This window comes from Pelodiscus sinensis, chromosome 5, assembly GCF_049634645.1.
Source record: "Pelodiscus sinensis isolate JC-2024 chromosome 5, ASM4963464v1, whole genome shotgun sequence".
NCBI lineage: Eukaryota > Metazoa > Chordata > Testudines > Trionychidae > Pelodiscus > Pelodiscus sinensis.
Genome location: NC_134715.1, coordinates 43,540,189 through 43,567,553, shown reverse-complemented (window position 1 = coordinate 43,567,553; position 27,365 = coordinate 43,540,189). Strand labels below are relative to the sequence as shown.

Here is a 27,365-nt window from a genome sequence, read left to right as displayed (position 1 = left end):
GATGGAAAGCTGTGATGGCAGCAAGGTGAACTCAGCCAGCTTGTAGCAAGTCCTGAATTCTTTAGGGATAAGTGTTCCAGAATTAGTGGTAGTGTGGCCTGTCTTGCAGGTGCTTGTTTGTTCTGGCACCACAGGAAGAATCTTTCCATTTTTGGAGGTACGTAGTGTGTATGTTGGGTTTCCTACTCTTAATTAACACCTGATTTTCTTGCTCTGAGCAGATTAGTTCATTGTGGTGGATGGCTAACTAACTAGATATAACTAACACTAACTATGCTAAGGAAAGACACTGTTAACAAACAAGAGTAAAGACTAAGCTTTATAACTTAGGCCAGGTCTACATTAGGGGAAAATGTCGAACTAAGATATGCAACTCCAGCTACATGCACAGCTTAATTGGAGTCAATGTACTTTAGTTTCAGTTACCATGGCATCTCTACTGCAGGGGGGGTGAGGAAGGGGTCAATAGGAGAAATGTGTTGGGACTCCTCTTATTCTCTCCCTTGTGGACTAACGGAGTTGACAGGAACATGATCAGTGCTCAATTTATCAGATCTTCTCTAGACCTGGGATACTGATCCCCACAGCACGGATCTCCCAGTAAGTATAGACAAGGCCTTAATCTAATCATATTTCAAGTGGTATTCCCAGACACTAACTGATTCTGTCTCAAGTCAAGTTGAGAAGGAACTGAAGGGGTCAGGTCATGCATGTGCTAGATGAGGCACCAGTGGCACAGTAAGATTGCTCCTGCACATGTGCCCCAAATAGACATAGCTACTGAAAATCTGATCAACAAATCCCAAGACACACACCTGATGTGGAATACCTACAGGGTCAGCTTGAAGAAAAAATGCTTTTTTGTATGTAGTTTTCTAAAAGGAAAAAAAAAAAAAAAAAGTAATTTTGTAGTACAGGCAGTCCCCGGGTTACGTACAAGATAGGGACCGTAGGTTTGTTCTTAAATTGAATCTGCATGCAAGTCGGAACTGGCGTCCAGATTCAGCCGCTGCTGAAACTGACCAGCGGCTGACTACAGGAAGCCCGAGGCAGAGTTGCTCTGCCCCGGGATTCCTGGAATCAGCCGCTGATCAGTTTCAACAGTGGCTGAATCTGGACGCCAGTTCCGACTTGCATACAGATTCAACTTAAGAACCCTAGGCGTCCCCAAGTCAGCTGCTGCTGAAACTGGTCAGAGGCTGATTCCAGGAAGCCCAAGGCAGAGCAACTCTTCCTCGGGCTTCCTGTAGTCAGCCGCTGGTCAGTTTCAGCAGCGGCTGACTTGGGGACGCCTGGAGAAGAGCATCTGGGGTGCTGCTGGATTGGTCCAGTAGCGCCGAGAGCAGCGCTATGGGACCAACCGGCAGCACCCCAGCTGCTCTACCACAGGCATCCCGAGAAAAGCCTGGTCTGCTGGGGAGGGGTGGGGGGGGGCGCAGACCAGCAGACCAGGGAGACGCGGAGCAAAGCCACGGAGGACCGAGCAGGGGGACCGCCCAGACACGCCACGGTCCCGCCACCTGGGTCCTCCTCGGCTTTGCTCCGCGTCTCCCTGGTCTGTTGGGGGGAGGAGCCCCCCAGCAGACCAGGGAGACGCGGAGCAGCTTTTCTCGCCCCGGAGGACGCAGCGGCGAGACCGTGGCGCGTCTGGGCGGTCCTGCCGCCCGCGTCGTCCGGGGCGAGAAAAGCCGCATTCGTAAGTACGGAGCCGACATAAGTGGGATCCGCGTAACCCGGGACTGCCTGTAGTTAGTATCTGTAGGATAGTTGAAGTAACCATTCTAGAATAATTTGGTTTCTGCAGAAGCAGTTCTTAATGTAGAAAAAGGATTTGTACAGGAATGCACGATATTTTAAGGTAATTAAGAAGCAAGTCAAAGTAAAAAAATCTGAAGTCAAATGTGATCAGTCATGTATTCGTGATTCAGCTACATAGTAACAAATATGATATAGAAGCCTAGGCAGATTTTATGAAATTCAGAACTTTTTAATAACAAATACAATATTTTATTGTATTTTATTACTACCTGATAGTTAGGATTATCTATCATTGGTGGTTTCCATTTTCCTTTATAGTTTGGATTGGTCATCATGGGGCGCACCCACTCTCCACAGCCAGGTGCAGTCTCACATTTTGGATTAGGGATCTGTGGGGTTTCCCATTCACCATCCATTTCTTCATCCCTGTGGAAGGGATTACAAACAATTGACTATTATAACAATTTACTTAATGATCAGAACCTGAATATATTCTGCAATTCTGCAGTTTCTGAGTTTCGCCCACCTCTAGCCATAGAAATTTATTCTACAATTTAAGATCTTTGGAAACATTTTTACTGGCCTACATCATTGTGTGGAGAATCTTGAAAATATGAAATGTAAGAAACATCAACAAAGTTGTATTCCTGTATCTTCAGACAGCATGAAACAGCATAGAACAGTGGTCCCCAACGTTGCATGGCTGCCGGGCGCCCGGGGACAGAGCCACTCACGTGCCGGGCACACGGGGGCGGGGCCACGCATGCGCCGCGCACCTGGGGGAGGGGCCACCCACGAGCCATGTGCCTGGGGTCGGCACTACGCATGTGCTGCGCACCCGGGGCGGGGGCCGGCAACGCACCCCGGGCTGGCACCACACATGTGCTGCGCGCCCGGGGCTGCCCACGAGCCACGTGCCCCAGGCCGGCACCGCACATGTGCCCTGGGGCCGGGGCCGCCCATGCGCCCCGGGCCGGCCCTGCGCATGTGCCGTGCGCCCAGGGGAGGGGCCGCCCATGCATCTCGTGCCTGGAGCCGGCACCATGCATGTGGCGCGCGCTGGGGGAGGGGGGCCAGCCCAGATGTTTCAGCGGGCGCCATGGCACCCGTGGGCACCGCGTTGGGGACCACTGCTCTAGAAGATGTGAGCTACCCCAATCAGCCTAATGGGTCAAGCTAAAGATGACAATTTAAAATATCAGCATTATTAAATATTTTATTTTACAATCCTGAACTGCTTCCCTGGTATCAAAAACTCCAGATATGTCTTGCTACACCTATAAGCCAAAAGCTACAGTTTCCCCAGTGACCGCTTTTACAATACAGTTGTGCATGGGTCAATAAAAATGAAAACTAATTGTGAGGGCAGCATAAAATAAATTTAATACTACAATTAACAAAGGGTCTGCTGTGCAGATAACATTGTCCATTTTCATATTTTATTTCAAGATTACATTATAAAATGTTTCTGAAGAAGTCTCAGAATTTCTAGGCTGTTGCATCAAAGCACAACTGATTCTAGTGACAGAATTGTTGTCCAATTTACCACAGAGTACATGAAGACTTGTCTACTGTACCTCTGCAAAAAGATCTGCTCTTACTGATTACAAGTTCTTACCAATCCTCTGGCTTTTCAGCATTAGGATCTGGAATATATTGTAGTTCATCATCAAGCCATCCCTCAGGCTTGACAGCATCAGGATCTTCTATTTTGGAAGGTTCATCTTCATCCCTTTAATGACAGATTGATATTACCAGAAAAAAATATAGCAATCTGGCTCCAGAGTGACAAAGTAGTAGTCAAAGGAACATAAATGACACAAAAGAGATGATTTTCAAACACACAAAAAGGAGTTGGATATCCAGCACTAAGAGCAGGATGTTCTGCTCCCCTTTGTGCCTTTGAAAATCTCCAAAATCAAGTTAAACAGTTTTAGATAATACACTAGCTCCCAAGTTACCATTGCCAACTTGTGATTTAGTGTGACATCTTCCTGTTTAAAGATGGTTTTCTCAGCTATGTGAAAGCTCCACAGTCATGGAAAATAACTATACAGCAGAAAAAGAGAAGTGAGCTATATAAAAGTGCTGTCACATGCATCAAGTAAAACTGAAAAAAGGTTCTTCCCAATCTTTTATTTATCTTATCTATAGGTGTTACTTGTACCAATAGCAGGAACAAATTTTTCAGAAACAAATGTGCTTTTTTTTTTTTTAAGAATTACCAGTCTCCTTTAGCCCCTGGCGCATATGGACTCAAATACTACTACTATTTCCAGAAGTAGAAAACAGTCTGCCAACACCATAAAATTAGAAGTCAAAGCACCAAAAATGAATATCTTGCATGCTATATAATGTATACATAAAATATATTTTCCTCACCAATCATCTGGTTTGACAGCATTAGGGTCAGGAATCTTTGGTCTCTCATCCCAGTCATCTGGCTTCTTATCACTGGGATCGTCTATTTCTTTCGGAGGATTCACAGGAGGAACCATATCTTCCAGAAGATTTCCTTTGCCAACAATGGATTGGTCAATTAACAGTTCAAACGTGTCATCTGGTTTCAGCACTAAATTGCAAGATAATAAATATATTATAAAAATTGTGAAATAAAGAAACTCTGCATTTTAGTCTTTTGCTTAAAATGTTTATCTGCGTACAGACACAGATTAATGTGTAATAAACACACAAGATTAAGTCTGCTTTCTGAAAAACTCAGGGGAAAAAATGTAATTTTTTTATATCATTAAGGAACATGTTTTGACCCCACCCCGGCTTCTCACTCAGCAGCCATCTCAAAGTTTCCACTTCTTTGTTTTAGAAATCAGGAAACCTGTATTTAATTTATACTATGGAATCAAGTGAAAATACTGCATTAGTGAAGTGAAGGGTAGATAGTATCAATTCTGGGATTACTAGAAAACTGGCATGTTTTTGATTAAGATAAAATATAAATTGTAATTGCATACAAAAAACTCTGTTAAGAGACTATTAAGGTTGAAAAGTCAAGCATTCAAAAACTAGGAAATACCAGAACGAAGGCTGTTTGTTTTCTCTTTCTTGTCTGGCCCCATGTCTTATCTACTGAATATTGTTCAAATCTCTGAATACAAAATTATTAATTCCTTATGGGCTTTTCTATGCATTCATCACTACTGTACCTGAGTACTTCACAAATATTAACAAATTTATTTTTTCAACACCTCTATAAGATAGGGGGTATTATTTCCATATTGCAACTGGGAAAGGATGTAACAATTAAGATAAGATATTCCCTTTATTTTTCAGTGTTCTTAGCATTATATAGCATTTTATACATTCGCAGACCAGTTCCATGGACTTCAGTTGCAGAAGTTATTGCTCAGTGCCTCTGTAAATCAGGCCCCAGAATCTCAAGTTAGGCACCCAAAAAATAAACACAATTATTGACCATCACAAGTTACAGTAAACTTCCGATAATCCGGCACCTTTAGGACCCAGGGGGTGCTGGATTATCAAATATGCCAGACCATCAGAAGGGGGAGCTATAAGGGGTCTCGGGTGGAGTGGCAGGAATGCGCCCCTCAGCGCTGCGGGACCAACCCGGCAGCACCCCAGTTGCTCTGCCCCAGACTTCCCCAAGTCGGCTGCTGCTGAAACTGACCAGCCGCTGAATCCAGGAAGCCTGGGGCAGAGCAGCTGCGGTGCTGCCAGGTCGGTCCCGCGGCGCTGCCCCTTGGCGCTGCGAGACCAACCCGGCAGCACCCCATCTGCTCTGCTCTCGGCTTCTCCGAGTCAGCCGCTGGTCAGTTTCAGGAGCAGCTGAATCGGGGAAAACGGGGGCAGAGCAGCTCCAATTGTCTGGCTGCCCGGAGCACTTCTGGGTTCCAGATGGTGCCGGACCACTGGAGTTTTACTGTACTTGACTACCATTACATAGGAACTCTATGGCAGATGCGGGAAGAGAATTAAATTCTCTAGGGCAGCATTCAACTCTAAAGATGGAGACTGTCCTTTCCCTTCCAACAATCCCCTACTTCATTTACTAAACATCTTCCATCTTTGGCAACAAATAAAGCAATAGTCTAATAGACAACAGCCTCTATTTACTACATATCAGTGTTCCTGAGAGAAGGTCCATTCTGTGCACTGATGAAGTTGGGGTCCTCTGGAAAAAACACTATGTGTTCATGAAAGAAAGATTACTTCAACATGCAGAGTCACAAGGAGGGCAAATTAATGTTGCACAGGAAGCATTAATTCTGACACTTCCTGATGAATATGCTTGAATTTGCAAACCTAATGATGTCCTTTTAATTGATGTGTGTGCAATTTCCTAGATTTTTAAGACAGTAAACTGAAACAAATTCCATCACATGGCAGAAATTCCATCATGCAGATCATTCTGATATCATATAGGTCATCAGAAAGATTGTAGCCTTTAGATCCACCACAAAGACTTTTGATATTGAGATAACTGGGTAACTGACAGCAGTTTATCAGTAGAATTTTATCATCTTCTGCATAGACAACCACTAGAGGGGACAAGTTGCTAATGAGGTGCAGAAATATTTCCTGAAAGCAGAGGAACAATTAGATTCAGGAATTCTGGGTCTCAAACTATTGAGGGAAGGGCTGTCTAGCAGAAACAGACTCTGATCATTCTCGCCCCCCCCCCCCCCCCACTCCACAGCTTGCCCCCTTCTTTCCAACTTGTCTGAAATAAATTTTTCCCACTATCTAGCAGTATTGTCTCCATTTCCTTCCTCCCCACATTTATTGTAGGACCATGGAATTGAAGATAGATGGGACGTATTAGTAATAAAGAGGATCTTGTGTTACCCATCACACCTAAATTTGACAATAATTTAGGATTACTGTGGGTAAGTAAATTTGAAACATTTAATTGTTAGAGACTTATCAGAAATACTTGATTTGGTTTTTTTTAAGTAGTAGGTTAAGTATTCCAAGCAGCCATTAACAGTGTCAAGGATTCCATCTCCATAATCAGAAAGATGTTTCAAATTTCATCTTTTAGAACACAATGGGGGGGGAGGAGGAGGGGAGAGGATAAAACAAATGCCTGTTGCCAGCTCTAATCCAGCTCTCTAACTTAATCTATGGCCCTAAAATTGGGCTATTGCAATGTGCTCTTTATGGCGCTTCCCTTTTGCTTCTTCTGGAAAAAAATTAGCGCAGTTTGCCTATTAAGCAGTGTTTCTTGGTGGAAGTAGTTATTTCTGGTACCCCATGAATTTTAAACAATAGAATTGCAAAGCCATTTATTTAAGTTATACACAGATATCTATAGCAACAAACAAAAGCATATAGACAAAATAGACTCATTTGTAAGTGAATGGGGACCTCATTTTCTAACCTTTCCTTTTAAGTGCAAAGTTAAGAATTAAAGGATACCCAGAGTATACAGATGTGTCTTCTTGTCTGAATAGAATTTTTTTAGGTCTACATCAGGACGCTTAGCATGCTTTTCCTCATAAACTCCAGTTTTAGGATTCTTATGTCTGAAGATAAAATGTAGTTTATAATCTTCTCCACATTTATCTGGTCCAAACATAATTGTGTAAGGTGTTTTGTCAAAGAAATGTTCCTGTAGAAGCAAGAGAACATAGCATTGGTTATACAGTACATCTTGTGTACCTCTATTCTTTGATGCTGGTGGAGTTCAACTAGCATATAATCCTATTGTCATACATTTCATGCAATGAAATATCAGTCCAGCACCCAACAATTCGAAGCTCAATCCTGCAAGATGTTCAGCACTTCTTGATAGGTGCTGTGTGCTCTTTGTTTCCACCACACTGACCATGCAAGGATTCTCAGCACCTCACAGGAAATCATTCAGCTAGTGATTTGCTAATCTTTTATTAAATTCTCTTCTTTAAAAAATAAAATACAATGATGGTACATATAAGCTCTTCTCTTCCCTTACCTCCTCTCCACTGTGTTTATACCTGCTTGTCATGTCACATCACTCTTCACCCTAATCTATTTGGGAGAGGAAAGGACTTAACTCATGTTTCTCCAGCATCGCTCTCAAACCTTACTGGGATTGAGACCGGGAAACATCATAAACATCACAGACCGGAGACCAAATGTCTTCAGGGGGTATGTAACATCATCACTGAACCAGAGACAGTGTGAGAGACTAACAGCTATAGTCAGAGTTTTTTTTCCTTTTACTTGAAGCTGTGTATATGCTCAGTAATGTGGATGCTGAAACAACTGATTGTATAGTACAATTAAATGTTTTATTTATGTACATAGTAGCCAAGGGCTGGATAAAGCCTAGGTGAAAGCAGATTTCTGACTGTCATAAGTCCCAATCTCTGTATTGATTTTGTACAGTATTTTATATCTACAGCTGTCTACATTTTAGGGGGGAGGGGTGGAGTAGGAACCCAGTTATATTCTTCATGTTAAAGGAAAACAACACATCTCTAGTTAGTGATGACAGTCTAGCTAGGATACATTTAAAGTGTTATGCTGTAATGATTTATCTTTGGAGTATTATTCATAAAAAGGAATATGAAACTATCGTGCGTGCGTGCGTGCGTAAGTAAAACTCTTCTGGTAAGGGCTCGTATTGGATTCCTAGAACTCACTTTCTTTCCCTATTATTGTAAGCAGGGTCTAAAATCAATGCTTCCAATGCAGTCAGCTGGAATGGGAAAGGAATCCTAGGTATGGTTATGCTCACTCAGTTGTTTAGCCCTGCAAGGTATTCCAGTGTTATGTAACTACAGTTCATGCTGGAATGGGAAAGAAATCCTGTGTGTGGTTATGTAAATACAGTTAGGTCAGTGCTATAGGCATGATAGTCAATTGTTAGAATGGTATTTTGCCTAGTGTAATTAATTTGGCTGCTGTGGGGGTCACAAACTATGTTAACCCTAAATGTAGGAATTGTAAATTAGGACCACCAATGCTTGCAGGAGAGACAGTCATTGTAAAAATCTCAGATTGACAAGCCTTTCCCTTCCAGACTCAAGTGAAGTGAATTGGCAGGGAGAGCAGAGCAGAGCTCTGAACCAGCAGGCTTCATGTCCTCCAGGTGTAAACTGTAAAACTGGTTCAACTTGTTTACTTCCCTCTCCTCACCCCCGTTCTAATGATAGAACTAAAACAGACTCCACAAGGAGTCTCTTTATTTTCTGTTGGCCTGCACTGTGGGTCAAGAGCTGAAATCACTGCAAAGCTGGAATCACAGAGAGCTGAAATTACTAGGCTTGGCCCAGATCCAAATCCATCACAAGGCCAGTGGAAGCAGGCGGCCATCTGGCAGGAGCAAGCAAGCCAGTAGAGGGCCAGTAGGGTGGCTGGCAGGAGCAAGTGGCCAGCAGGAACAGTGGCGGGCAGCTGGCAGGAACAGTAGCCGGCGACTGGAAAGCAACTGGTGGGAGTGGCTGGCAAGTGGCAGCAAAGTGGTGCCAGAAAGCAGTGAGCAGGTGCATGGAGAGTGATCAGCAGAGTGGGTGAGACCCCTCCTATCCCACCGCAGGATGGGAAGGGAACTCTGCAAATCACCTCTGAGCTCTGGTCTGCCCTGACCAAGGGCAGCAATGGCAAGTGGGGTGCAGAGAAGGGTTGGGCATATGAAAGGGGCACTTACATTGCTGGACTTGTGAGCCTGAGAGGCAAAGGACATTGCCCAACCTACCTGAGCTGGGATGTTTACTCATGATTTGGTTATGAACTCCATTAGTGGTGTTTCCCCAAGTTAATGCCATGTTATTTCTCTCCCTCGTTCATTAAAAGTTTATTTTTCTATGGTCAGACTTTGAGCTTGTGAATGGGGTAGCACTGCCTCTCAGAGACGCCCAAGGGGTTGTGTGAATTTCCCAGGTTACTGGGTGGGGGCTCAAGCAAGTTGTGTTGAATGGATAGAGAGGAACCCCTAGATATGGAACACGGCCCTGGCTGCTGCAAATGGGTTACATTATAAATATCCACTTTTAGTATTTGGAAGAGTTCCTCTAGAAAATCTAGCTGTAGTCTCTTGAGAGGAAAGGAATTTATGATCTTGGCAAATACTTTAAGTTGCAGAGAGGCATTCTCTAGAACAGAATTACTCAACATAAATTATATGAATCCTAAGCTGATGCTAGTTCAACTTCACTAGGATCTCACCCTCACAGGAAGGAAAAACAGTCAAAACTCTCATGTGTGATAAACAAAAAAGGAACAGGGTTTGTATTGCTTAAGGGGACTTTGGATGAGGTGGGCCATCCAAAGATGACAAACAGTCAAAAAATCACTATGGGAAAGTGTTTTACCCTTAAAAAGATAATCAGATTTTACATATGGCAATTAATAATAATAAACCCCCACTGACCTCTGGTAACAATGTACTCTCCTGCTGATAAACAGACTTATGTATCCTTTATATGTATGTTCACTTAAAAACCGCCCGCTTCTATGAGAGGAAAACAAAATGGCAGAGGACCAGATAGGAAGGGATCTCTCTCTTGCTTTGTGGAACTGAGGCCAATCTCAAACAATTTGGGGCCTCTAAAAGTCAACACCAGAAGTTTAAGTTCTGGGGCATGAACATATCTTCTAAAGTAATTTAGGCCACATTTTCACGATTTAAAAGATCGCTCAATCTTAGCAATAGCTCTCAGACCCAAAATGGGTATCAATCTTACTAAGATCTAAAAAAAAAATGATCAGAGGTCTGAAAACTATCCCATACAGTGAGAGACATAAGAAGCTCAACCTATTTATCACAGAGAGGGTTAAGCAGTAACCTGATCACAGTCTTCAAGTATCTACAAGGGAAGAGATTTCCAATAGCAGGCTGTCCTATAAAATATCAGGAAAAAAGGCATAATGACATATATTGGGTGGAAGCTGAAATCTAGACAAACTTGCATTACAAATATATCCTTAATTATAAAAATGTGAATTAACTAATGACATGGTAGATTCTTCATCATTTGAAGTCTCAAAATCAATACTGCACATCTTTTTAAATGGGATGGTATAGCTCAAACAGAAGTTTGGTTTGATGCAGGTAAATGGCTTGTATTACTAAATGAGATGTAAGTGTCCCCTCTGCCTTTAACATCTATGAGTTGTCATTTTATTTAGATTTTAAGAAAGAATAGTTGAGATCACTTGAGTCCTGCATGTAGACTATTAGTAGTATATGGTCTACATTACGTAATATGCCCATGAGCCCAGATATTCACAAACGCTATAGAAAATATATCAGAGTGAATGCAGTATGTGTTCTTGGGTGAATTAGATCTTTACATGTTTTTTAAAAACTTTTTTGTATTTTAAGCTTTTTTTTTTTGCTTTGAAAATAATATAGATTAACTATGATAACTATTTCTTGTATTCAAGGTGTATGATGGGGTGAGGCAACCCCATCATTATGGCCAACCGGGGGGTAGCCGGGACGCCGAAGGGACCCGCACTCATGCCACTATGGAAGCGGCAGGGCAAAAGCCGGCAACTCCGCTTGGGGGGAGGGTCCAACATACAGGGAGCACGAGTACAGCAGGAGGCAGGGGGAGGAATGTTTGGGCAGAGCACCCCGCCCGGCGGGTGATGTCACCCGCACAACAGGGAGCAGTGGCAGAATGGACAGCGGGTCAGCAAAGGGAGATGATATCCCCTGTTGAATCTAGGAAGAGGAGGAGGATAAAAGTCTGGGGGAAGGCGCGGAAAGGGGGAGGACGGACATGGCAGGTGATGAAGGCAGAGAAGGGAACGCAAAGGGGCCCACTTGAGAGGTTGTCACGGTGGTCCCCGGCGGCGGAGTTGAACAGTGGCCCAGGGCAGGGTCGCGAAGCCCGCGAGTAGGCAAGTTTAGGAGTAACCTCCCACCCGTCTGCTACTGCAGGGAGCACTGTTCCCTCCGTTAGGGCTCTGGGCCACTCTCTCTGCCGCCGGTGGGTGACCTAGTGGCTACGAGCGCAGGTGTATCCTTCCCTTACCATTCAGTCTTTACGGCACATGTGTAGAGGGAGGGGGCGGGCCTCTGAGAAGTGGCAAGGGTGTCATGTGCGAATAAAACAACTAGGTGGACTGGACAAAAGGGGTGCAGACTTGTGACAAGGTGTAACAGATGCTAGTAAGCATAATAATTGCCTAAAACTCAAAAGGCTTTATGTGCATACAAGATGATCTACCCGGCACTGGTCAAGTCCTTAACTCAAGCAATTTTTGTTTTTCTTCACTTAAATTAATGCTCCCGGGTGGGGCTGGGGATCAGGTGTTCAGAAAGCAGGCTGCCACTGGGAGAGAGGACAACCCCAGAGCTCTCTTACCACAGCAGCTTGGGGCCAGGTGACAAGTGCCCGTCTATGGCTGCTGCAGAAGGCACAGCTAGGAGAGAGATGCATGTTTGGGGGCAGACAGACACACAAACAGACAAACTCTCTCAAATGTATAGTACAGTGGTCCCCAACACGGTGCCCGCCGGTGCCATGGTGCCTGCGGGGGCATTTATGTGCATCCGCCAAGTGCTCGGGGCTGGCCTAGCCCTGGGCACGTGGCGCAGGCATGGTGCCGGCCCCAGGCACATGGCTCACGGGGGGCGAGGGGGGAGGAGAGGGGGTGCCAGGCCCAGGCGTGTGGCGCTGGGGGGGGGGGGCGCGGTGCCAGGCCCAGGAGCGTGGCACTTGGAGGGGGGGGGAGCGCGGTACTTGGAGGGGGGGGGCGCCGGCCCCGGGCACGCAGCTATGGGGGGGGGCCCCGCACTCGGGCGTGCAAGTGTCCCCGCCCTCTGGTGCCCGGCGGGTGAACAGCCACGCCCCCCGGCGCCTAGCAACCTCTAATGGTTGGGGACCACTGGGTATAGTAGATAGCTGTCCCTTTCTCCACTCCTGCCCTCTGCTTCCTGAATGAGATTATAGCTGACCCAGTCCTCAACTCTGGACCCTTGCTGCCTCCCGCCCCCATATAACTGTCCCAGCTAGCAGACTTCTCCCTTTCCATTTTATGAGAAACAAACCATCACACTCCAAGCACATAGCATTGTCCTGGCACAACCAGACCCTTACTTTGCTTTAAATAATGGTAAAAGAAAGCTTCATACCAAATTTGGTGGTCCTAGCTACTACCATTTAGGTGTTCTTGAAGAAATGGATGGATGGATGAGAGGGGCATAGACTTGCTCAATTATATAGTAGATAAGATTTTAGAACAACTATATTCAGATGAGAGAAAGATATATTAATGAAAAACCTGAAAGAGAAACTTATAAGTACATTTTGGGCCCAATACCCCTATTTGCTGAGCATTTTGGGTACTAAGGGAATGAATAATCTTATCCGTCACATTTCTACAAGCCAATGATCACATTCCTTTAAACAGAAGAAGAATTATAAAAATGTTACATAAAGAGCATACCAGATCTAAATCATCAGAACCAGAAAGAAGCTTAACGTATGCACCACCACAATCAATGCCATCTTGAAAGTTCACTTCATATCTGTATGAAAAGGAATCAAAGAACATATTGCTGTAACCCTGGAGAAATTAAAGCTCACTTTCATCTACTGTTTAAGTCTGAATACATGCACAAGATTGTATACAAACATTTATATTACAATATAAATCATTACTTACAAAACACTTCTAGGACATTACATGAAATATTTTATTGCTATTGCAATATAAGGCAACACGTAGCAGTCAGTGTCAATCTAAAAAAAAGTTACAGTACAACACAATAGCAAGCTCTACTAGGAAAAGTTTTTGGACAGATACATAGAAGTCATTCACTGCGTCACTTTGATCAAGTTGAATGGGGAATTTCTGTACTATGTGCCTTACCTATATCATGGTTTAGATTTTACTACAGCAGCCCTCTCTAGTAAAATAGTTTCTTCTAAATCACTTTTAGTCAATATCCACTACCTTAAAAATTTCAAAAATGTATTTAGACTAGGAATGTAAAATCTTGTTTAACTGGTTAACCAGTTAAACAGGATCTTTAATCAGTTAACTGATTAAAGGGGGCATGGGTAGGTCCCCTCACCCCCACCCCTCGTCAGACAGAGAGCTGCTCCAGCTCTCACTGGTTAATTGGAACCTGTAACCATCACCCTTAATGGGATAACAGGTTAACCTCTCTAATCCCTAATTTAGATATCACTGAAATGTTTGTAAATTCCATGCAATTTGGAAGATCACTTGCGGAGATGCTGACATTTACATGGCAGTCTTTTACATCAATTTTGAGATACTGAGTTCCTCAGTATTCAGACAACAGGTTTAAAACATCACTATTTGCTATATTTTTAACATATGAGCACTAAAATATAGCTTTAGTTTGGGTTTGAAGATCTTAAAAGCTAAAACATTTATAATAATAATAATAATAATAAAATAATGTGCACATAAATTATTATTATTATCATCATCAACAACAAAATCTCCATATTTGTGCTTTTGGTACATTTGTGCAAAGCTATCGATGTTGAAATGGAAATCAGAATCATGAAAAAAATATAATTTTTTATATTTCAAAGTTAGATAAGTAATTAAGTAACAACCTGTAGAGCAACTTACTGAACAATCAAAGGCTTAGAATCAAAAATAAATGGCCTTGTTAACATAGCTGATATTGCATGATGTCTTGCTATTGACTTTAAAACTAATCCTCTATCTCCAGGCACTGTGTTTTCCTTAAGCGCTTCTACTTCCCATCTTCCTAAAACAAAAAACACAAGTTTTGAAAAATAGCAAGATGAAGGCAAGAAATTACTGTTATCTTGAAAAGAAATTAAGAGATTTGGAAGGAGCTATCAGACGCAGATTACCATAGCTATGTTATTATTTAAATATGATACAAAAATATCACACACAAAAATTTGTGATTGCATTTGAGATTTCCTGATACCAATAGTTTTTTGCAGATAATCAGGTGTTACTGCACAAACCAATTACAGTAAAACTCCAGCAGTCTGGCACCCCTGATGGTCCAGCACCATCTGGAACCCAGAAGTGCTCCAGGCAGCCGGACAATTGGAGCTGCTCTGCCCCTGGCTTCCCCGATTCAGCCGCTGCTGAAACTGACCAGCGGCTGACTCGGGGAAGCCGGGGGCAGAGTAGATGGGGTGCTGCCAGGTTGGTTCTGCAGAGCTATGGGGCACATCCCCTCCACTCTACCCCAGACCCCTCATAGCCCCCCCTTCTGATAGTCCATCATATTTGATAATCTGGCATCCCCTGGGTCCTACAGGTGCTGGATTATCAGAAGTTTACTGTACTAGGAGCAAATCTTGACACTCGGTGCCAAAAGTAAAAGTTAGACAACTACAGAATAAAACATTCAGTTTATCGCTAATGATACAATGGTGGATTTTTTTTCCTAAAGTTTTACTGCTTAGATCACATTTAAAGTTCAACTGACAAGATAAATCATCATTGCACACACTTACGGGTCACACACCCACTCCTGTAATAGATCCATAATCTCTGGGTGAGTTACTGGTGTCCTCAAATCATGATATAGAAACTACTGTTACTGTTCACCTTGCCTTTCATCTAAAACCAGTGTAAATGTGAACAGGGAAGCTAAGATATTTTAAATGTATGTGTATTAGAACTGTAACAACACTGAAGTCTGAGAATGAATCAGTTAAAGAAAACATTTAAGTTCATAAGTTGGCCAATTGACAATAATAGTCCTCCCATCCTTCAAGAAACAGCGTTTGGTTTCCCTTGCTCTGAAAACAGTGAAATCACTGTATCAATGTATGTTTCAATTCAATGTATGTTTGATACATATTTCCTTCTTGGAGACTAAACTGAAGCCATAATGTTCTACAAAATGTATGAGGAGGGGAAAATGTAAACGTGCAGGGCCATTAAAGAGGTCTATGAGGGCCTCCAATCACAAATAGAAATTGCAGGCCTTTCTGGATGTCAGGATCACGAGAACTACCTACTTATAGACACTACGAGCATATTTATTTCCATCAAGTAAAAAGCTAAGTTAGGACTGCAGAAGTCTGGCCAGGATCTGTAAGATTTATCTGAGGTCAAACTCAATTTAATGGGGGTAGGCTTTGGTCATAGAATCATATTCCTCTGGTGTATTAAGCAGCTATTCTAATAACTGAAGTTCTGGAACATTTTGCTATACCTTTGCTAACAGCAGTAGCCTCTTTCCCCAATATAGTCATCTTTTTTCCATGTCATAAGCAAAAAGCTGGTAGCTGCTTTTTCTGAAGGTTGAGGAAGGTTCGAGCTGTCACGCTGGTCCAGAAAACAGACCATGGATTGAAGATTGTCTTGTAATCCTTCCCTGACACACATGTGGTGACCTGGAATGTCGGGGGATATATGCCAGTCTCACACTTGCAAAGCCATTAAGTTGTGACTCAGAGCCTTTCTGTTCAATTATGTGTGTCATGGTAGCTTAACCACCCATTTAAATAAGGACTATTTTTAGGGACACCAAGGCTACAAAGATTTAGGATTAACACTCTCAATATATTTGTACATTGTTGCCATTCAGAGAGTAAATCTTCTGGGTGCAGAGTCTCTGTGTGATCTTCTTATATGAGGTGGGATACATCTATGGCCATTTCATTGTGAAGCAAAGGCACTTAGAAGTCAATTCCTAATTGCAGATTGCCTTGGACTGGCATCAAGTAAGAAAATCTTTAATAAAGACTTTTTTCTCCCACATGTTCTTTAGAAATTGGAGACAATGACATGTTCAATTAAAAGACCCCAAAAGTTGTAAATGATCTAACTAAAACTCTCCTCCCCTCCAAACTGTTCAATTTACTGTCTTTTGATACATCTGTATGCTCTAAGACACTCTAGTAACAGAACCAAATTTCAATTCGTTTAAAGGCAGAGAAACTGATTTGACAAAAAGCTTTTCAGAATTTCTTTATATATAATGAAAAAAAAAAAATCCATAAAAGGATACAGGTAAGCACCAAATCTGACAAGAGAACCAAAGAATTTGAATGGTCACCCCTAAAGACTCAGAAGCCAAAGACGTCACACAGCTGCTGAGCTCTATGGACCTTTTGTATGCAACAGCCCCCTACAGGGCTCACACTTTGATTTGACAAAAATAACGTTTCACTGAAGTTGGAAATTACCAGATCATTATAGCTCACATAGATACTTCAGAAGATATCAATTGATGAATCAGTAGCAGATATACAGCAATGTGAGTAAATATAGCTTACGGCATAGATCTTTATTAATTAAGAAATTCCACTGTATCTCATCAGTTTTAAGTACAAAAACCCTTTAAAATAATATTGTACTTAAGACATTTTGCTGTTCTATTAAAATTTTAATTAGAGAAGGGGAAGACTGTTCTCAAAAAGCACCACTCACATCATACAACTGTCACTGGCTACTCAGATATCAGATGTTCTAACACTGTTTTCTCTGCAGTAATAACTTGAGATTCTTTCAACTGAACTGCTTTTTCCTAATATAATTACAAGTTGCACCTCCCTGGTCTGGCACCCTTGAGACTCGAGCGGTCATAAACAAGGGAGTTTGCCAATCCAGGGGAGGTCAGACCTCTGGGTTCTCCTGGGGCTCCCCCTCCTGACTGCTGCCCCAAGACAACCCAGAGGCCTGACCTCCTCCAGCCCACCTGCCTGGCTGGCTCTGCTGCCCCCAGCCTGCTTACAAGACTCTGCTCCCTGCCTCTGGCTTTGCACAGGGCAACAGCTGCTTCCAGGGTTCCCTACCACCCTGCAAAGGCAGCAGCTACTTCTGAGGAACTGCCTGGCTCTGCACAGGGCAGCAGCCATTCTCAGGGCTCCCTGCCTCTGCAAAGCAGCAGCCTCTCCCATCCCAGGACTCTCTGTCCCCAGGTCAATGGCCCTGCAGACTTCTGCCCACCAGACCAGCTCCATTCCCAGCCACACTCAACCTCTGCAACTAAGGCTCTCTGGTCTAGCAACTACTGTGATCCTGACGGACCACAGATGTTGCCAAACCAGAGAGTCCCAGATGAGATAGGTTCAACCTGTACTTGCTAATATCCGCCCTGTGGGCAGCAGGAAATATATTTCCATATCAGGATAACTTTCTGTATTCTACATCTTAAAGGCATTTTTTAAAAAAAGTCAAGTGTATGGATAGAAAAGCATAATGTAAGTTACAGTTGAAGTCTGCTTTTTGAGAAAGAAGCCACACAACACTGAAAAGAAAGGAGGAAGGTTTACCATCATATTTAGAAATATTTTCATCTGTGTCTTCTTTCTGGGTTTTAGATAACAGCCACCTGTGGAAGAACAAACAATTAAGTTGTGTAATACAGACAAGAAAATATAAATAAAATTGGATTATTATTTTTAAAAGGAAGCAAAAACTTCTTTCATTGTGGATAGTTAAGTAGTAAATGTACAATAAGGATATTTTGACAAAATAAATCACCTAATTCACCGATTTTTTTTTGTAATTTAATCTACATGAACAAACAATATTAACATCGGGGCTAATCTGCAGGCACACTTAATAGTGACTCGAGTCCTAATAAGAATTTAAAACAAGTAAAATTAGTATGAACCAAAATTATTAACATCCAGATAAAAATCTGGAGCTAAGGTTTAGATCACATTTAAGGATAATATCTGTAAGCATCACAAAAATACATATTACACACCCAGGACATTTATAATTAAGGTTAATTTTCTTAAAATTCAAACATATCAAGGTTAAGAAAAGCATACGTAAGGCACCCAGACCTTAACTCTATCCTGTAGTGCCACCGTGGGGGAAGCAGAGGGACAGGCAAAATCCCAATGTGTCTTTAAAAGTCAGTTTAAGATAATTCAGAATTACCAACAGTTATACACTAATCATACTTACTGAACATATACTTTAAAGGATCTGAAGGCCTTCAGTGATAGGTGTTAAGAAATTTAAAAACTTTTCCAAAGGACAAAGTATCTGAAATTATTTTAGTATCCACTTTACCCTAAGTTTTATGTATTGATGTTATTGCCCCTCCCACCCACTTACCTTGCAAAATAAGAACTCTATCCTACTACTTCCAGTTAAATTAAAGAATAAATACATAGTACTACTTCAATGGGGAACACTAAATATTGTTTTCCCTAGAGACATCACTTTTGGCATCTGGTTATTATTTCAACAGCACAGGGAATTAATAAAAGCAATATTTTAAAATCTTTTGTGCCATAACTGTTGAAAAGTTCAGATTCACAGTATTAGTTAAGTAACCCAAATAATAGGGACCAGAGAAAAATCTGGCTTTTGTTTTCCAATCTGAATGTTTTCTCAGCAGGAAAAAGTGAAAAAATATCCTGAGATATTCAGAGATTTAAAAATACGCTGGTATAAGTCTCTAGAGCTATGGAAACACACACACACACACACACTAAATTTAAGACTACCTACTAGTTCAAAGTTTAAGTTTACTAGACAGGCAAAAGGATAATTGTACTTCTATTCTAAAGAAGCTATTGTGGGCTCATGCACACGAAAAAAAAAAATCAACTCATGATGCTGATAATCTGACTAACTGTGGATTAGTGGTACCAGATCCTATTTTTGGAAAGAAACTGAAAAGCTAGGGCAATTCTCTGGCAGTTTGAATCTTCATATTTTCTTCCAGCTAACTACAGGTTGCCTGGGTACAGATAGACTGCACTGGATTCATTAGGTAATACTCTTAGCAATGGATGAAGCAGCCATACTGCTGTTTTGATATAGTCAGTAGCCTTTCAGCACAAAATTTTGTTGGCGGACATTAGCACAAGTGAAGTGAGTGCTAATTCAGTAGCTTTGGTCTATCTTTTTGATTAATACAAGTAAACATTTTCTCTGCCCCTTGTTCTTTTCCTGTAGTCTGCCATAAAACTGAATGCCACTTCTCTTATTCAAAACATATATAGGGTCACTAAGCAGGTCATTGGGAAGATCCTGGCCAGCTGCAGTGTATTCAGGATGCTGGTGACACCAGGTTCGAGAAATGGAATCAACTTTCCAATGCCCAGATGAGAGAGAGCTGGCTGTGATTTCATGAGGTCTGACGGAATTAATTGGAAGAGCTGACAGCTTATATTGCTGCCCATTGGGGGAAGCATGATCACCATTTGTAAAACAGATGGGTAATTTGGGGGAGTAAGTTCTAGGTTACTCCTAGAGGCTCAGCGTGTGGTTGAATCCAAGAGTGCCTCCCCCTACCATTTGTAGCCAAGAGTGCAACCTAGTCTTCAATCAGTTCCATACATACAAGATGGGAAGGGACTGTCTAGGAAGGAGCATGGCGGAAAGGGATCTAGGGGTCATAGTGGACCACAAGTTGAATATGAGTCAACAGTGTGATGCTGTTGCAAAAAAAGCAAATATGATTTTAGGTTGTATCAACAGGTGTGTTGTAAGCAAAACTCGTGAAGTCATTCTGCCGCTCTACTCTGCACTAGTTAGGCCTCAGCTGGAGTACTGTGTCCAGTTCTGGGTGCCACATTTCAAGAAAGATGTGGAGAAATTGGAAAGGGTACAGAGAAGAGGGACAAGAATGATTAAAGGTTTAGAGAATATGACCTATGAAGCCAGGCTTCATGAACTGGGCTTGTTTAGTTTGGAAAAAAGAAGATTAAGGGGGGACATGATAGCGGTTTTCAAATATCTAAAAGGGTGTCACAAGGAGGAAGGAGAAAATTTGTTCCTCTTGGTTTCTGAGGACAGGACAAGGAGTAATGGGCTTAAAGTGCAGCAGGGGAGGTTTAGATTGGACATTAGGAAAAAATTCCTAACTGTCAGGGTGGTCAAATATTGGAATAAATTGCCAAGGGAGGTGGTGGAATCTCCCTCTCTGGAGATATTTAAGAACAGGTTAGATAGACATCTGTCAGGGATGGTGTAGACGGAGCGTGGTCCTGCCTTGAGGGCGGGGGGCTGGACTCGATGACCTCTCGAGGTCCCTTCCAGTCCTTACTGTGACAGGCTCTAGACTAGGGAACTTTCACCTTTACTTAGGGCAATGACCCTTGTAATTTAATATGGAGGAGGTGTGTATTAGGACTGCTGAACCTTGTAGAACTGAAGAGGAAAATGGGGAGGGGGGTGAAGAGAGGGAAGAGAAGGAAGGAAATTCAGTAAGGACTAGCCACTTGTACTTAAAAGCAATGAAGCCAGAGGTTCACAGCAATTGATTTTATGACCAGAGCGTGAAAAAAGTATTCCGCCAAACCCTCAGAGCATGCAAAACTAGACAACCATTAATCAGCTGAATGAATAGAAAAAAAGCATACCTTCTGGAGGGGGCACCTTTTCTCCCGATCAGTTATCCTAAAGTGTTTTAGTTTGAGATTCTCTGAAGCTGTTTGGAATTCTGCCAAGGTCTCTTGGATTTAGTCATCCTATCTTGTGTTAACAGTCTCTCCCCCTTCTCTTAGTATTGAACAGAACCAGGCTGACAGACCATCTCTAGCTCCATAAAAGGAAGACTGCACCAAGAATATGGTTGGTTCATCATAAAAGCACAGTTATTTTTACTATCAATGCTCTGCAATTTGTATCTCAGTGTTATACTGAACCTTCAACCTATTTTTCTCCTTGCACAGTTTACGACATGTAGATATCACTCAAGTTCAATCATGTGTTTAAACATCTGCTCATACATCAGAATGCTTTTGCTAAACTAATAATTTCCACTGGAACCACAATCTTCTGCTTGCTCCAGGCATACATGGGTGTCCTACTTGGGCCTCTTAGGAGCAAACTGGTATAATCTGAAGACACATCCTAGAACTGGTTAAACAATACAAATAGATCACATCCAAGTGGATACTGACAAGAAAGAAACTCCAGATTTATGATATATGCAGCACTATTTAAGTTAAGGGGCTTCCAAAACACTTTGGGACCAGTTAAAAATAGGAATTTAATCAAATTTGCCCCTTACACAGTAATAATTATATTTTGGAAGAATGGGGGAAGATGTATTTTCAGGCATGAAAACACATCAGCACTGGACCTACATTGGTGGAAGTTGATATTGACATGCAAAAAGTGGTATTTAGCCTTCTATAAAAAGGAAGAACAAATCGAGCCAGTGATAACCCCTCTGTACTGTTGGAAGCAGTTTTATGTCTAACCGAACACATGTAAAGGATCCTAAAAGGTATTAGGATGTCAAATTTGGCCAGTGCCATAAAATAGCTATCTTATGTAATATGTTGACGTTAAGGCTACTAAGCGTGGTTGTGAATAGTCTCATTGCCCACGAAAATGGGCAATTTTAAACAGCATAAAGTGGTATGTCGCAAATAGTTGGATAAATGAATGACAAATCATCACTGAATGTAAAGAAAGTCTACATGAACAGATATTCTGCAACCCAGGACATCTGAAAGGGTAGTGACTGCGAGACTTAAATGGACAATAAAGGAAAAAAAATACAGTAAGAAAGTTCTCTATTTTAAGCATAACTTATTATCTAATAGAGCAGTGGTTCTCAAACTTTTTGGTCCATGGACCACTTGGCTCAATATAAACCTTTCCATGGACCATTAGTTGCTAATGGAAACTCACCCTTAGTTAGGATAATTACGCCCGAGCTATTTTTCTACTGCTGCAGCTAAGGACAATGGTTTAAATTATTAAACAGATTAAGCATTTTAATTTTCTCATGTTATTTTCTGTTAGTTTATCAAACTTCATTTTAAATATTAATTTATGTTCATGAAAAAAGGTTTCTATGTTTTATTTATTTATGAAGGGGGAACTTTTTTGGGGTCAGGGGTCACTGACCCACAGAAAAATCAGTTGGGAACCACACAAATGTGAACAAACAAACAAACCAAAAAAAAAACCTCCACCAAAACCCCACCAACCCTCACCGATATGGTCCCTAATTGAGACACCTCATTCCTCTGGTGCTCCAGCCCCATTGGGTGAGGGGAAGGGTCAAGGAAGACTGAGGTTCAGGGCTTTCCATAAGCCAGATTTACTTTTCTGGGGTTCCAGAGATAGTAGATTGTGTGTCCCCCCCCTTAGGCTCTGTGGTGGGTACAAAAATGAGGGATTCAGTGTGATAGAGCTGACAATAAATGGAATAGAAATGGGGGTGCAGGATCTGGGCAGGAGGAGGGGTGCAGGAGGGGGTGAGGGTGCAAGGTGTGGGTAGAAGGTAGGGTGCAGAAGCATACTGGGAGTAGGGTGTCTGGCCGGGGGGATGGAGCAAGAGAGGGTACAGAAGCAGGGTGGTGGTAGGGTATACCTCCTGCAATGAGGTTTACCATCTAATTCGAATTAGGGGCTTTAAATCGGAAGCCCGTTTCACTGCCGCGTGTAGACGCGGGCAGTTACTTCAGGTTAGTCAATTTCTAAAAATGGCAACCGGACAGGAACATGCAAATCAAGTGCGGGATATTTAAATCTCAGGCTTGATTTGCAATTCCGGTCGCCCTTATTAACCTCCCTAGATCGATCTAGGGGGCTAGTGTAGACATTCCCTTAGAGAATAACCAAGCCATCAAAAACCAAGCAGTCCTGTGGCACCTTAGAGCCTACTAACACATACTAAGTCATGAGCTTTTGTGGATAAAACCCACTTCCTTAGATGTGAACCACGAACAGATTTGGTCAGACTACTGGCTCTGCATGTTATCAGTTATTCAAACTGCTGAAATTTAAGTTTTACAATACAATCTTTTATGAACACTTACCCAGTCAGTACGCCATCATCAAAAGTTTCTGTAAAATACACTTCCCCAGTAGGCTCTGGAGTCTTGTATATAACCTAAAAATATTTATACAAATGATAAAAGAATAGCTTAGCTGAAATATATCATAGCTCATACATACATTTCTAAGTATCATCATCTCTGATGCAAGAAATGTTTGACTACGATCATTTGCAATCCTCTGAGAAGTACTTGGGGCTGACCACTCCAGCACACACTAGGGATGTTAAATATCAGTTAATTGAAGAGTTGAGTAACCTCATGAATACTTATTGGTTAGTCAACTATTCTATAGTCCCCAAGGGCAGGGCTGGCAGCTACTGTATCAGAAGCAGCAGTGCGGGGTATCAGGTGGGAGCAGCCCGTCTACGGCAGGGGAGGGGGAGGAGGAGAAGGGGAAGGGGTGTCTGAGCTCCCGGACCCAGCGCAAGCCAGAACTGAGCTGGGCTGCCTGCCCGCCTGGTTCCTAATAGGGATGTTAAAGATAGTCTATTGACTAGTCGATCCCCCCCACCTCCTTACTGCCTCTATTAGAGAGGCAGCAAAGGGTGGAGGGAGGGGTACTTCAAAGCGGCAGCACCGCACAACTAAGATGGAGATCAGCAGTGTGGTGCTGCTGCTTTGAAGCTGGGGAGTCCCCAGCTGACCCCGGGCTTCATGGCGCTGCCCCTTTGAAATGGGGTGGTAGATCTTGGCTTGTTCTGTCATTTAAAAAGTGATCTTGGGTATAAAAAGGTTGGAGACCACTGGGTTAAAAAGTCTAAGGCAGGAGTGTCCAAACTTTTTTCAAAGAGGGCCAGATTTGATGAAGTGAACATGCGTGAGGGCCGACCATTTTGCCTGACATTCTTTGAACCATTAAAATTAAATGCAAATTAACTATTTTATGCAAAGTTTATTGCAAACGGCAAACGACATAACGCCAACTATACATGTTGTGTCCAAATATATTTATAACTGATTTAGACCAACTGACATTAACTGAGATTTTACAATGTATTCATCTCAATTGAAAAAAAAAAACTTGCCTACACTAATGTGAAGGGTGAAACTGAGATCTGGACTGCAGTACATAGGCTAGGTCTGGTTCAAAGGCAGTGGTTTTGATGCGCAAAATGTTACGCAGGAGAGAGTCACTTAGTCTTGTCCTCACACGGTTCTTGTTAAAGTTCATAGCAGAGAATGTCTTCTCACACATATACATTGAGCCAAACAAGCTCAGCATTTTCTTAGCCAATGTTCGAATCTCTTGAAACCGGCTCTTATCCAGTTGGCAGTAAAAGTTCACAAGAGAGAGCTGTTGGTGATGACTGCGTAACTCGCTGTCACAATGCAGCTCAATGAGCTCGAGCTGCAGCTGATCTGGAGCATCCTCGGGGTCAACAGAGAATGGAGAGGAGAAAAGGCTGATCTCCTTTTCAATAGCTGCAAAGTCCTGAAAGCGCCATTTAAACTCCCCAGCCAGAGATGCAATGTCTGCTGCATACCTGCTCGTTTGCGCACTGATATTGTCCTGTGGAAAACTGTTCATTATTTCCTGCAACGCTGAAAAATGTATGATATTGGGCTGTGTTTGTGACAACTGCCTTATGAAAAGTTGCAGCTTTGTCCCAAAGGCTTTGAGGTGTGAATAAAGCTGGTTCACCGCTGCATCTTTCCCCTGAAGACTCGTGTTCAGTACATTCAGATGCTTTGTTATGTCAACTAGAAACCCCAAATCAGCCAGCCAAATAGGATCAGATAGTTCTCGCATTGGTTGTCCCTTTGTTTCCAAGAATTCTCCGATTTCCTTTCTGAGAGAGTAGAAACGCTGCAGTGCAGACCCCCGACTGAGCCATCTTACATCGTTGTGATATAAAACATCTTCGTATTCAGCCTGGATGTCCAGTAGAAACTGTTTAAACTGGCGGTGGCACAGGGCTTTAGAGCGAATAAAATTAATAGTCTTTAGCACCGGTTTCATAACATGATCATATTTGAGATGTTTAGCACAGAGAACTTGATGAATGATACAATGGAGTTTAATAGCTTTGCCTCCTTCTTCGATCACCTTGTTACAGATTAGGGTTGATAATCCACTTCGTTCACCAACCATGGCAGGTGCCCCATCAGTAATAATCCCAGTAACTTTGTTCCAAGGCAGTTTCATGTCATCTATGGCGGAACTAACAGAAACAAATAAATCTTTTCCTCTTGTTTGGTCCGTAAGGCTCCGGAGGTCAAGTAGCTCTTCAGTCACATTCATTTCATCGTCCACCCCTCTCATAAAAATCAGCAACTGAGCTGTGTCAGATAGGTCCGTGCTTTCATCACAGGCTATTGAAAAGAAGTCAAAATCCACTCCTTTGGACGTCAACTGTCTCTTAATATCTGATGAAATCTCTTCAATTCTCCGTGCTACAGTGTTACGAGCCAGGCAAATGTTGGCAAACTCTTGCTTCTTCTCGGGACAGATATTCTCAACCATTTTCATAACGCATTCTTTGATAAAGTCACCCTCAGCAAAAGATTTGCAATTTTTAGCAATTAACGTTGCCACCTCATAGCTCGCCCTTGTGGCATTTTCATTTGACTCACGGGCTCTTATGAAAAATTTCTGTTGTGACATTAAAACAGCTTCAAGTTGCTTCAACTTTTCACTGCAGTCGTGCCCTGTAAGCTTGTCGTATGTGCTATGTCTCGACTGGTAGTGTCTCTTGACATTAAATTCCTTATAAACAGCCACAGTCTCTTGGCATATCAGACAAACACAGTGATTCTCTATTTCAGTGAAGAAATATTTCACTTTCCACCTGTCCTGGAAGCGGCAGCCCTCACTGTCAACTTTCCTTCTCTTATTTACAGTCGCCATTTTTTTAAATTGACCAGAATGGGAAGGGATCATGTGAGCGCAGTGCCAGAGGTTTAATACACTGCCCAAGTAATACACTGCACTAATACACTGCCCAACAAGAATTCTCTTGCCTTTGTGGCAAAGTCTCTAATGATGAGCTCCACGTGCCTGAGCCCGTTTGTGGTGAAGTCTCTAATGTTCGCAGCTCCACGTGCCTGAGCCCGCCAGGAAGCTGACAGTGCGCAGGGCCAATCACAGATACTGAGCTTGAGCAGCTGCGGAGTCCGTCCCTGATCTCAGCAGCTGCGGAGTCCGTCCCTGCACTCTCAGCCCCAAGGTAGAGGGCTTGCAGGGTCAGAGGCGGGCGGAGAGCGCAGGGCACGCTGGCCTCACGGCGGCCCGGGGGCAGGGCGAACCCGTAGCCAAGCGGGGGAGCGGGGCTGCGGACGTGCCCTACATGGAGGACTTTAGGACCGCAGCGGCCGCCATGGACGGCGGCAGCGCGGCCGGAAGCGGCGCCAGTCAGAGGAGCGCCAGGGAGCCAGGAGAGGGGGAGGAAGCGGGGGCTGTCCCTGCACTCTCAGCCCCAAAGCGGAGTGCAGGGGCAGGGTTTGGGACCGCGGCGGCGGCGGCCCGAAGCGGCGCGCTGAGCGCGCCAGTTAAAAAAAGCACCGGGGAGCCGGGAGAAGCGGGGGGCCGTATTAAATCCGACCGCGGGCCACATTTGGCCCGCGGGCCGGACTTTGGACGTGCCTGGTCTAAGGAGTCCAAGATTCTTCCCCTCTTCTGCAAATGTCCTCTACTCAAGTAGTCTCCTTTCTGACCCCCACCCCAATCAGAAACCTTCAGTTTGGCTGGTCTGGCAGTCAACAAACCAAACAGACCCTCTCCCTCTTTCAGGAAAACTGCCTCTTTTCTTCTGCCAAATTTTTCATCCTTTGGTTTTATAGGACTGTATCAAGACCTCACCCACTGGACAGAATGCAATTCCTTAAGACCAACTAGGTAGCAATATAATGAACAAGTAAACCCAGTGATATCTTATTCAGAAAGAGAAAGAATTTTTGCTTATTGTGAAGACTGTGGAAAAATAGTTTGTCAGATGTTGC

The 27,365-nt window shown here is 43.0% G+C and overlaps 1 protein-coding gene across 4 annotated transcripts in view; it reads right to left on the bottom strand.

Moving 5' to 3' along the window:
- CLGN (calmegin) overlaps nt 1–27,365 on the bottom strand; it is an 80,314-nt gene that overhangs the window by 38,198 nt on the left and 14,751 nt on the right. For all 4 annotated transcript variants that reach the window (XM_075929914.1, XM_075929915.1, XM_006114270.4 and 1 more), the window contains 8 exons: nt 23,406–23,479; nt 17,931–17,989; nt 14,287–14,428; nt 13,123–13,204; nt 7,156–7,348; nt 4,141–4,330; nt 3,377–3,490; nt 2,028–2,184 (listed from right to left, as the gene is read on the bottom strand). In XM_075929914.1, the coding sequence (XP_075786029.1) occupies nt 2,028–2,184; nt 3,377–3,490; nt 4,141–4,330; nt 7,156–7,348; nt 13,123–13,204; nt 14,287–14,428; nt 17,931–17,989; nt 23,406–23,479 (1,011 nt within the window). The remainder of the gene's footprint in view (nt 1–2,027; nt 2,185–3,376; nt 3,491–4,140; nt 4,331–7,155; nt 7,349–13,122; nt 13,205–14,286; nt 14,429–17,930; nt 17,990–23,405; nt 23,480–27,365) is intronic.